Here is a 12,443-nt window from a genome sequence, read left to right as displayed (position 1 = left end):
TCAGGCTAACTCAGCAGGTTGGCCATTCTACCTGGAAACATAAAATAATCTGGAAAAACTTGATGATTGAAAATTTAGGCAAAAAAACTGGAATTTCTTATAAGTTCTAGTATAACATCCTTTACTTTGTCTTTCTGGATAAGTGCGTACTTAAGGCGTGATGCGTACCAAAAAAAGTGCGTACTTAAGCGGTAGTATACTGTATAGCATTATTGACGTATACTATAGTTAATTAATATCAGATTAACTTGGTAATTAATTACAGATTTGATAAATTTGTCTCAGCAACTAGATCAGAGTTTTCGAATAGGGCGGTATTGTCCTTTTGTTGGCAATTTTAGCTAGTAGATGTCGGAATAACTAGTAAAAGGGCGAAAATAAGGTAAATTTTGAACTTTAAGGCAGTTATAGAATTTTAATCTTTAGCGTGCTGTTTTAATAACTTTAGGTTGTTAAAAGATTTTGGACTTAAAAAACAAAAACTATATTTTTGGCTCAAGTATAATTTGAGTGCTTAGGACATAGTTTCTCTTGTAGGAGATATCGCCGCTCTCTGGAAAAACTTCAACTATCAGGGCACAATATATAGTAAGACAGCAAAAAACCTAATATTTTATCTATAATTAAATGGGCGATATCTAATAAATATGGTAACTTTTTTAAATTTCTACCTAGGGGGCAATTATGATAATAAGTTTGGGAAACCATGGTTTAGAGTCTAAACTTTAGACCACGGGTCGGCAAACTGCGGCTTGTGAGCACGTTTTTTTTGAATGATATTTTTTGTATTGATTTGAATATTTTGAACATCTGCAATTTTTTTGATTAACTATTTAAAACTGTACTTCACTGACTTATGTATGAAATTAAGCATTTAAATACAATATTACCACTAATATTAATAATAAAATAATTTTACAAGATGTTATTATTTTTTTAAGTTTATGCCAAAACCATTATAGATTAAGGGGATACGCTCAGTTCTAACCCGCGTACAATCCCCACCTGATCAATATAAAGTAAAAAAAATGTTTTGGGTGAGATTCGGGTAGGATTTGATCTGTGTGGGAATTCTGAATACACCACATTAGGGATGTGGTTGTAAACTTTAAATGTTGGTGACTTAGTTGCTAAGTTAGTGATATTCTGAAATAAATTAACATATATTTTTTACTTAAGAGACCTGTAAAATGTAACTTTAAGAAAATAGATGCTTGAAATTTAACACATATAACCTGATATACAAAAGAAAATAAAAAGTACAAATTTATATCGTGCTAAATAAGTACTAAATACTGTATAGAAATAAAGAACGAATAAACAAAATTTATTTTATAGATACAATAAAACGAAATAACTGGAAATTAAAAGAACAAGCAATAATTTGGTGCTATGTTTTATAAAATAGTTTTGTAGTAAAATTCAAACAAATTTATCAATTTCGCAGATTGTAGAGCTGTGGTCCAGATTTTAGAATAAACCCTCTATCATTAAGTGTTTCTACAATACCACTTACTTCATGAGAGGGTATTAGTGCTCTTTTGGCTAGTTCTTTTATTTCAGTAAAATTAAACAAGCTCTTGGATTTGTATTGACTTTCCTATAAAAAAAAAATTAAAAAACAAAACTACATCATTTGTTATTTGTAACCATAGCATCAGCAAGGCACTTTATAAAAAAAAGTAACTATTTTAATCTAACTGTTTTAAATTAAAAATTAGTTTAAAATAAATCTAAAAAAATATTTTTTTTCAATTCGATCTTAATATCAAAAAGTATAGTGACTATCTATATGACTTCTTTATATATTTTTATTACTTTAGTCTTTATAATTTTTTATACTTGGTTTTTAAGAGTGATTTATTACTGAATTTTTTCCAAGCTTTACGACAATACGTTTTAATAATTAGATTATGTTTTGTTTAAATTTAGTTTAAAGTGCTCGATACTTTATAGAATATGTAGAGCAACATACACATATTATAAAACAAACTCTGATTTACATATGTTTTGGACTTGGTGCATAAAGTAATAATAAAAGTAATTTTTAACATTACACATACTATTTGATTCATTAAGGATATGTTTCTTAAAGCTCATAACTATTAAAATCAAACCTGGTTTAATATATTTAGAAGGTTTTTGACCATTTTGTTTCTACTCACACCGCTTCCATGCAAATTTCTATTGAATTGCAAGCAGTCATTCTCATCCGCATATGTTGCATACAAACTATACTTCATTATTTCAACGACTTCCAAAGCATCATTTGCTGTTGCCAAACTCCTTGAAAACAATTTATATACGTGAATATAAATACGAAGTGGTTTCAAAATGTAAAGATTATTAAAAAGAAAGCTTTTCTTTACATAAATGAAAACCTCTAAATTTACTACTTTAATTGCTACTCTACGTTGATTATAAGTAATAACCGAACTGTAATACATGTTGATTTTTCAAAACTTCGTTTTATTAAGAATTTAAAATTAAAACTGTAATGTGTTTTTGTAATTAATTGAAGATACTTGCTTACTAAAAAAAAATAACGAAATAATATAATAATAAAAATTTATAGAACAAAAAAATTAAATAAAAAGTGTCGGCCGTTTATGGGAAAAGGGTCAGATTTACTGAAAAAGTTCTTCGTGGGTATCATTAAAGGAAAATTTCATTGCAGGTCGCAATATTTTTTCTGTTAAAATTTAAACATATGTTTGTAATAAAATTCACAAGCAATAAACGAGTATAATTGAAAGTTTTTTATAAAAATACTAAAGCTTGCTGCTTTTGTATTAATTGGTGTTTAGCTAAAAAAAGACGCGGGTCAAAAACTTTTGCTTGTTTTTTTTTTGCTTGTTTTGCCACATTCCTCTCGCCGCCCGCAATTTACTGGCCCCTTCTCCAAAAAATAATAACTTATAAAACATAAAATACTAAATTTTATAAATATTTTTATTAAATTTATAGAATACAAAACTTAAAAAATACAAATTTTTAGTCAAAATAAAAAAGAGACATGCTAATAAATCTTAATTTATTTTATAATTCAACAGCAATAACCTTAATTCACATCTACACCTTGCTTGCGTAAGCCTTTTCATAGATTCAAGTTGTCTGGTAGTTATAGGTGTAGAGTTTGAGCTTCGACCTTTTTTTCGCAACTCCAAGTAAAATTCTTTCAATACCTTTTTAAAGGTAATAAGCGTTTATTAAACTTTATAGAAAACAATAGTTTCAAATGATAAAACTTGTAAAATTAAGTGCTTAAAATTTATACCAATGCAGCAGGCATGCACATAATGATTGTGACCAAAACCTTGCCTGAGTAAGCTGTAGTTTAAAAGAAAATTTTATGCTCCAGGAACAATTTTTTTTACCTCAGGCTTGTTTATAATTTTGTATTCAATTTATAAATCACTAAGAGCAAGCATGTAAAAATATATTTTCGTCATACAATAAATTTATAGCTATCAGTAGAATTATAGTCAAAGAAAACATTTTTAATTAGTTTTCAATAAGCTACAATAACTTTATAAAATTAACTTTGGGTATTTTAAACTAAACTGTTTATATTATTATCATGAATGTTGACTTCAGCAGTATAATCAAAAATAAAATTTAAGTATAAGTAGCCGCACATCGAAAAACTTTATCTAAATATAGAAAAATCAACAGAAAGATTAAAAAATAAATGGTAGAAAATAAGTTAAATTAAAATTGATATACATTTAAAAACAGAATAAAGTCATTTACACTTAAATTTGATTAAATAAGTAGCCTAACTTTAAAAAAATCAAACTACTTTGAGTCAACCTGTAAATTTTAAAACTAGTATGAAGTGTGTGACAACCCTGCATAATTTTAATTACGTATTAACTAGTGTATAAATTTGTATTTTATCCTATACTGAATAAGTACTTATTGTTTATTTAAATATCCAAAACGAATTGAAAACACCAAAAAAACTGCAACTTTTGAACAAAATAAAGGTCTCACTATCTAATATATAGAATATATTTATCTGTAAAAATGCTTTATCTAAAAATTTTGAAATAAAAATATTTTAAACATTATTAAACTGAATCAAACATTATTTTAATCATAGTTTTATAACTATTCAATCATATTTGATGCTAATCAAATAGTAAACATCAAAAATTTATCAAACAAGCTAAGTAGTACAAGCCGTTTAGCGGAAAAAATAGCCTAACAATTGTCGTTAAACCTTTGTATTAAACATATTATAAGTTTTTAAGAAATAGTAAAAACAACTCTACAATGTAATCTATAAAAATTTATTAACAGTTATAATTAAAACTCTAGAGAGCAGCGTACATGTGATAACAATAAGCTTACATTATACTTATAAATGTTCATTTATTTTGTTATACATATATGTTTTACAAACATATAATAATAACAAAACAAATTTATACAGTGGTAACGATTTAAGGTTGCATAGTAATAATTGCCTGAATACAATAAGTAGATGGACATAAAAAAATAGTAACAAAAACTATGACGGCTTTCAGAGGTTATAGAATCTTTGTAGAAAATCAAGTTGGTGCAACCAATTTTTTTATAAATTTAAAAAATAAAAAACACATGAAAACATTGTAAAGTAAGACAGATGCAATAGTTACGTTTAAAAAAAATATTAAGTTAACATAACTAATATTCTTGTCTATAAGTATCAGAAAAAAAAAATATTTCTTCATAAGATATAAAACTTTTATAGACCTATAGAAGTTATAAGTTCGAGTCGAATTTTGCTAATTAATTAAAAGTTCATATGATTTAATCATTTACAGTTTAGTATAACATTTCTTAAACTCACTACCTACTTTTGTAATCATAACGACTTAAACAGAGATTAGAACTTTTAACACTAAAAAATTAAAAGTACCAGCTTAAACAATAAATTAAGATGTATGTACTAAAAAAACACAACATACAAACAATTTTTAGCCTTGATTTTTTTAGTTTAATTTAGGTTTTCAACTACTAAATCAAGTTAAGTAACGTAAAACAATATTCAAAGCGATGATATATCCAAAGTCTTAAAGCTGAACTCGTTTAAATCTAAATTTTATCAAATTTAAAAATGTTAATCTAGCAAAAGTACATAAAACCATAAAACTATTTAAAATTACAGGTTTTATAAAACATTTAACCTGACAAGCTTCTTTTGATATCTTAATATTATTGACATTTTTTCTTGCATACGCGATATATTTCCACATTAGTTGGTGTGGTAAAGGGTCATAGTTAGCTTGTGATGAAAATTGATTCAACCTCAATTCTAAACTTCCCTAAAATTTATGAAAGTAAAAAAAATAATGTTTTGTTAAAGTTTCAATATAAACTAATCTTAAGGGTTTTTTAGGAAATATCATAACTATTGAATTCATACTAAACCGCAAATTTTATTATAGCTTTTAAATTGCTTTCAATCAAACAAAAATCTAAAAGAAGTTCTGAGATATAAAATAAGTTATACTAGTTTATGATAAAATAATGTTTTAACTAAAAACGTATTCTCTACCTTATCAAAAGAATATTTTAAATTTATAATTACTGCTGGCGCTTAGATAACATAAATACTTTTTGAGGTCACACCCGTGTAAGGTACGACGCATTAAGTAGAACGAAAAAGGTTTTAAAACAAATTCAATATACTTTATCAAGCGAATTAAGTTAAACGCAAATAAAAAAACAACATTTTTTTAATACAGTATCTTAAAAATAAATTAGAACAAACCGTTATCTTATTGAAAATAAATTAATATTAGCTGGTGTTCGGCATGTAAAGGATAGAAATTGTTGAAAAATACAGGGTACTAACTTTGGCCTTGGTGCGTAGCTTATCGATGTTCCTGCTTTAACTTAAACTCTTCGAAGCAAGTTTTTAAAATTAATTTGTTAACAAAATTAAATAATTAATTGAAATAAATAAATAATTCGTATTAACATTGACAGTTTAGACTAGGGGTGACCGCAGTCAAAATGACCGGCCACCAAACGTTTTTTAAAATTAAATGGAATACGGCCCGCGGACAAAATTTATCCGGACCGCGAGTGGATGATCCGGCCCGCTAGGCATTTTCAAAATTTATATAAATCCTACAAGCCAATGTAAACATTACAAAATTTGAACAAAACCTTTTTTAAATTATTTTCACAAAATAAATTGTATAACTTTAATCTGCAAACGTTTTAAAAAATGGCTTTTAATTTTTTTAGTAATAAAAAAAATTTTTTTGTTATAGTACCGTGTTCTGTTTCAAGTCAGTTGAATTAATTCTTTCTCAAGTTATCCAAAAAAATTGTTTGCTGAACTAAATTTGATGATCTTACCTATCATAATGATTTTCATAAAAAATTGATGTCTTTCCCAGAATTGTAGTGAGTTGTTCTTATAGAAAAAAAGTAGTTTTTACTAACATTTACACCTACTTTAAGTAAAACTGCTCAACTTTACATTTCACTAGAATATTCATTTCAGTTGAGACTAGGACAGAGACACGTTGCACTCTTTTCTGCTATTGATTTTTAATTAAGGAATTTTTGATTAATTAAATGGTTAAATTTAATGATAACAATATCTCATTAACTTCAAGTATGATTTGTTTAGGAAATTTATTTGTGCATGTTTGTAATAACAGTTTACAATCTAACAAAATTTTGAATGAATCTGTACAAGTTTTTTAAATTAAAAGATAGTAGTTTAATATTGTAATGTTACTTAACTTCTGAAAAATATCATTAATGTAGCCTCGAGCCAAGGATTATCAAAATTATATAATTTCGAATAGTTAAAAATTTTCAATGTTTTAATTTGAAATATTAGGCTCGAGTAGCTTTTAGTAAGTAAATTATTGTTTTTATAAAACTAACTAGTATTAATTCGGTCTAGAGTTGTAATAGATATAGAATTATGAGTACTTAATAAAAATTAATTAAAAATTTTGTACTTGAGAACCTTGGTAGTTAATAAATTGATTCAAAATTTTAAAACACTAGATCAATTAGCATCCATCCGTATCCAAGTCTTTCGAAATAAGTTCTATTCAAATACAAAACCTTGTCTAAAATTAGTATTAAGCCGGATCCGGATAACATTTTTGAATAAAGATCCGGATCTAAAAAAGGATCCAACTGAATCAGGTAAATCACTTACTCGAAATGCTTCGGCCCGCTGAGGACTAATTTTTTTTGGATCCGGCCCGTCTATTATTTACGTTGCCCACCCCTAGTTTAGACGCATCACACAACTGTTTATATACACAATTGCCTACATTAAGAGAAAACCAACGCTTGAAATAAAATGTTAGTTTCTGTATTTTTCATAATTCTTTGTAAATAATAGGTTTTTCAATCAAGAAGTGCCTCTATAAAACTTTCTTTAAGCAGTCTTAAATTTACATATGATGATTTTGTGATGATTGCCACTTGTAAAAAAAATTAAACTAAACACTCAAAAGTCGCATTTTATAGCTTCCATTCAGTTTACATTGTTTTTTTTTCAAAAAGGTCTGTGCCGCAAGCTTTAGAGATAACCTAACCCAACAAAAAAAAATTTGTGACCTTAAAACACAATTTTGAACATTTTTAGAAGGTATATATTAGAAAACAATGCAAAATAACATACTCTCCTAGTTATGCGTAAAATTATTGCTTCTTCGAATCTGAACATTTATTTCAGCACAACTTATTGAGAAAGCAGTTCAAATATATCTAGTTCATATGCGCCCTTTTAAGCGACCTACAAGTTTTGAATTGCATAAACTGGAGTTTACTTTTCTTATTGCGATTTTTAACGCTTTAAAATAAACATTGAATGCGTTTGACCATCAATTGTTTACTATCTACTAATTAACTAAGTGAAATTAAAAGTTATATTTTAATACTTATTCAGTCGATTAGACTATATTAAGGTTATCAAATTAAGATTTAGTGAATGATACCTAGTTTTTCATTATCGGTAGAACTAATCCCTGTGAGTACTAGTAGTAAGAAACTCAAATTTTTGTCAGCTAGTAGTATATCTAGAATGATTACCAAGCATGAAACGCATGCACAAACAGTTGAAAAGGCTTCGGGTTCTAGTAAACATACTCGAGCAAGTAATCCTGAGCTGAATACAAGATCTAACAAACGCAATATGTGTTATCAAAGAAAAATGTGATATCCGAGGATTATAATATTAACATATATGTCACTTACCGTATTATAAAACTAAATTACTTCATGAGTAAAAATTATTATATTAGGATTTATTTATCATATTGCTACACTATACAAAGATTAAACATAATTACAAAAGCATTTAAAAAATATACTATTATTGAATTAAAATATTACAAGCTAAAAGAAGTATATAGCTTAAAGTTATACCTGTCTCACGGCATACGAAAGTCCAGCCCTAGGCTATGTAGACTTTCGCCGATATTTTCATTAAAGTTATCTTAAAAGAAAACAATAAAACAAGATATAACAAAAATTAACTTCAGTAAAAACGAAAAAAAAACAACCATTTTATCAACAGTATTCTGAGAAAGTCCGGCCCCAGTGGTAATTGCAACTAAATCTTTTTCCAAATTAGTTTTCTTTCTTCCAGTATGTAGCGACATGACGTGATCAGATAATAACCTAAAAAATTATGAAATAGATTTCATAGTATGTTACAGGGACGTAGCTAGCTCAAAAAAGTTACGAATCTGCAAAAATTAAAACATCTGAAATGACGCGTCCTAGCGGGAACACAGCAATTTAAACTACCTCTAATGTTATTGAATTCAATATGAAAATATGCAGTTATGTTAATAGTTCAAAAATGGAATGTTGAAGTATAAGTGATAACTGTATACAAGTCAATTGATTTTGCTCCAGACCCCCTATGACTCTTTATGTGTTGCCACTTATGTAAACCCAAAAAACTTTCGTTGAAAATAAGTATAAGAAAATCACAATTTATCTTAAAAACATTTATATTGTTTTCAAAATCAAACATTTAACGTAGTCAATAGAAACAACAGTAAATTATGCAAACTTTTGTAACATAAAATTATATGACTTTGATTTTTGAAGAAAAAGCTACAGCTTCCATTAGAGTCAATTTTGCAATGCAGCTTTTTGAAAATAAAATTTTTAATGCGCTAAATGTATACATTTTAGATGTATTTAAGTTGTTTAATTTTTACAACAATAAAAATGCTAAAGAGTACATACGTGTCGAAAATTATCTGTCAGGATTGCATAACTAAGTATAAATGAATACTAAATAAAAAGAAAGCAGAGTCTTTTCAGGGTGAAAAAAGAAAGTTTTTTTCGCACATAAGTATATTTTTTGCAGAATTGCAAAAACCTACCAAGCTACGTGCCTGGTATGCTATAAAATAAAGTTTTAAAAACAAAAAATTGATTGCATGATACTTTATATTTTCTAATATTGAACTTTTTTTCAATTATACCAGTAGTTTTAAAATTTTCGACAGTACGAATCTGTAGCGTTCTTAATTATTAAGCCGATTTTGAAAGTTTTTCATCAACAACTTAGACTGATAACTAGTTAGTAAATTAAATTACTCTCTGAAGCACAAAGTTAATAAGGAACAGTAATCAGCAATAACAATGTAATGAAACTAACATTTCATTTTAGTATTTTAAAGCTTGTGAATAAATATGGAATTTTTTGCAACAATAAAAGCTTTTCCAAAACATTTTTCATTATTTTCAAAACAAGCTTTTCCAAAACAATTTTTATAACTCTTAAAACAATTTTCTAAAACAATAAACAATATTGTTTACTTAAAGGATTTAATTTTATTTTAATGCGTATAAATTTGCCTTTGTCTTTCAAATAAAGGTTAGTTGCAAAGTTATTCCGCGGTATGATCTAGTTACGAATAAGTTTAACGTTTTACTTCAATTATCGAGAATCAAGAAAACGTCTACATCGCGGAGTTGATGTTAGTATTTATGTAACTTTACGATTGTTGATACTTTTTATAGATTTTATTTGTGTCGTGATTTAATAGTTTCTTTCTTCAGAACTAAGAATTATTATTGAAAATAAATTAAATTGCATTTATTCAAAGTGTGTTTTATTCATAACTTAAGAAATAGTTTTGTAACTTATACTGTTTGTATATTATTTACTTCTCGTAAGTATAGCAGTCAGTAAGTTACTGGAGACCACGTAGTTAAGACATAAAACATAAAAACCAATAAAATAACCCAATTGGTTAAAACAAGGTTCTAAATAAGTCATACTACAAAAAAATATTTAAAAGAATAATGTTTTTTAAACGTGCTAATAAATAAATACATTGATATTATTGAAATACAATGATTTGAAAACGAACAAAAATATAAGTCGCTAAGAAATAAAAAGATCCAAGCTATAAGCATACGATCTAAGTTTGGTCTTTTTTTTATAATTTCAAGATACATTTAAACTTATATTTCCGTTATTTTTATGCTGCGAAAATAAATTATAATTCGACTTTTGTAATTGCTAAAATAGGAAACAAAATACAAATATAATTAAATTTTTACGTTTAATTTAAAATTAAATTTATATTGTTACAAAAACGAAGTAGAACATTAAATTTTGCAGCTGTTTAAAATTATAAAACCAACTACAAATGTGAAACACATCCTTACACTCTTAAAATACAAATAAAAATATTCTAGTTTTTTCAAATAGCGATGGAGAAATAAAAACTTTTCTCCAGTCCTTGGAAGCTTTCGAATACGCTTTTGCTCGTAAAAGTTACCAGCTTTAGAAAGTAATCTTTCAGAATACACAGAAGGAGATAATGCGAAAAGATACTATTATAAAAAAATATTAAAACTTTTCTCATTTTAAAACTGTAAAATAAAAAAAATAAAAAATGCTTTGTTATTAACTAATCAGGCTTTAAAAAGCCGTAAACACTTTTACACTCTTGAATTTTCTAAGCAATGTAGTAATAACTTTGGTATAAAACCTTGATGAAGCAAAAACGAGTAAAGCATACTCAGTTATATACCGGATCCATAACATTATCTAATTTTAAACTAGGATCTGGTAGATAACTAGCTTTCAGTTAAAAATAAGTTTTAATGAATATTTTATAAGTATACTAAAAGCTTAATCAAAAGCAACAAAACTAAAATTTAAAAAGTTCTGATCAGACTTAAATACACTTTTTTAAAGTATTTAGTCAAAACTTATCTCGAAATATACACAGTAAACTTTTTTTTAACTAATTGAAAAATTTATATCATATGTTGCTAACGACTATTGAAAATAGTTTACAGCGAATTATTCTAGACTAGATACTATATCAAAGTAATAAAGAAGTTAATAAGAGAATATACTTTAGTCTGTTTTTTAAGTCTTTACTGTTAACTAACTAAAAGTACAAAAATATTGGAAATCAAATATGTACCCTTAATATCCAAAAACAGTATGCTAATACTATTTTGAGATTTTAAAATCAAAAATAATAATTAAGTTTAAAAGTTACGGTGTAGATAGACAGTTTATAAAAAACGCCTCAAAAGTTTAATGTTAAATAATAACTAGTTGAAACTTTTGTTTTACCTTTTGAAACAAAACTTAAAATGTTTTGAAAATTAAAGTTATAATATTTAGCAAAAAGAAGTTTCAAAGTATTTTTATAAGTAACAAAAGTATTTTTTTGCACAAAATAACTTTGCATAAACCTTGCTAGCTTTTTTGTGAATATTTAATAATAAAGAGACATATTTTCTGCTTATTGACTACTTTGTTGAAAATTGAAGCTGTGCATAAGTGATCCTGCGTGCAAAAAAGTCCCCTCGTTTTAAAGTGACGCTCGTGCAAAAGAGTCGCCGTGCAAAAGTATCCATTCGTAAAATTGACCTTTGGTACAAAATGAGTAGGACTCATATTTTTAGATTTTTTGACAAGAAAACTTTAACATTTTATTTTAAACAATTAAATTTATGAGGAAAAGCATGATCTTAACATAGCTTTATAGTTAATTTTATTTTGAACTATTTTGGTAAATTTTTTAAATAAACTTGAAAAAAAACATAGTTTAATTAAAGATAATTAAATAATATTATTGTTTTGGGTAAAAAAAGGACTTGTCTCGAAACTTTAAATTAAGGTACATAGTTTTTCATAAGTTAAAGGTGTGTTGCGTATCTTATCGATTTTCTGTATAGTACTTTTAAGAGTTTAGACTGTAATACAAAAATTTATAAAACTTTGAATAAAGCAAGTTTTAAATGTTGTAATATGTTTAAAAATTTTAAATAAAAGTTTTTGTGTTTCTGTCACAAACCAATTACGCTCACAATAGTGAACTTTAAAGCTAAACTATTACAAACGATATATCGTACTTTGTAGAATAATAATAATCTGGTTACAGTAAATATATTTAAATTTTTGTGCTTTAAAATTACAG

At 26.2% G+C, this 12,443-nt stretch overlaps 1 protein-coding gene across 2 annotated transcripts in view; it reads right to left on the bottom strand.

Annotated features, from left to right (window-relative positions):
- Positions 1 to 1,335: 1,335 nt before the first annotated feature.
- Positions 1,336 to 12,443, bottom strand: part of LOC145831738 (DNA helicase MCM8-like) — a 29,161-nt gene continuing 18,053 nt past the window's right edge. For both annotated transcript variants that reach the window (XM_082939060.1, XM_082939061.1), the window contains exons 13-17: positions 8,535 to 8,652; positions 5,175 to 5,312; positions 3,061 to 3,185; positions 2,118 to 2,286; positions 1,336 to 1,600 (exon numbers count right to left, since the gene is read on the bottom strand). In XM_082939060.1, the coding sequence (XP_082795186.1) occupies positions 1,436 to 1,600; positions 2,118 to 2,286; positions 3,061 to 3,185; positions 5,175 to 5,312; positions 8,535 to 8,652 (715 nt within the window). In that variant the 3' untranslated portion in view covers positions 1,336 to 1,435. The remainder of the gene's footprint in view (positions 1,601 to 2,117; positions 2,287 to 3,060; positions 3,186 to 5,174; positions 5,313 to 8,534; positions 8,653 to 12,443) is intronic.

This window comes from Thalia democratica, chromosome 3 (assembly GCF_965202585.1).
Source record: "Thalia democratica chromosome 3, ktThaDemo2.hap1.1, whole genome shotgun sequence".
Taxonomy (NCBI): Eukaryota; Metazoa; Chordata; class Thaliacea; order Salpida; family Salpidae; genus Thalia; species Thalia democratica.
Note: the sequence above shows the minus strand (reverse complement) of the source record. Positions and strands in the feature narration are given on the sequence as shown.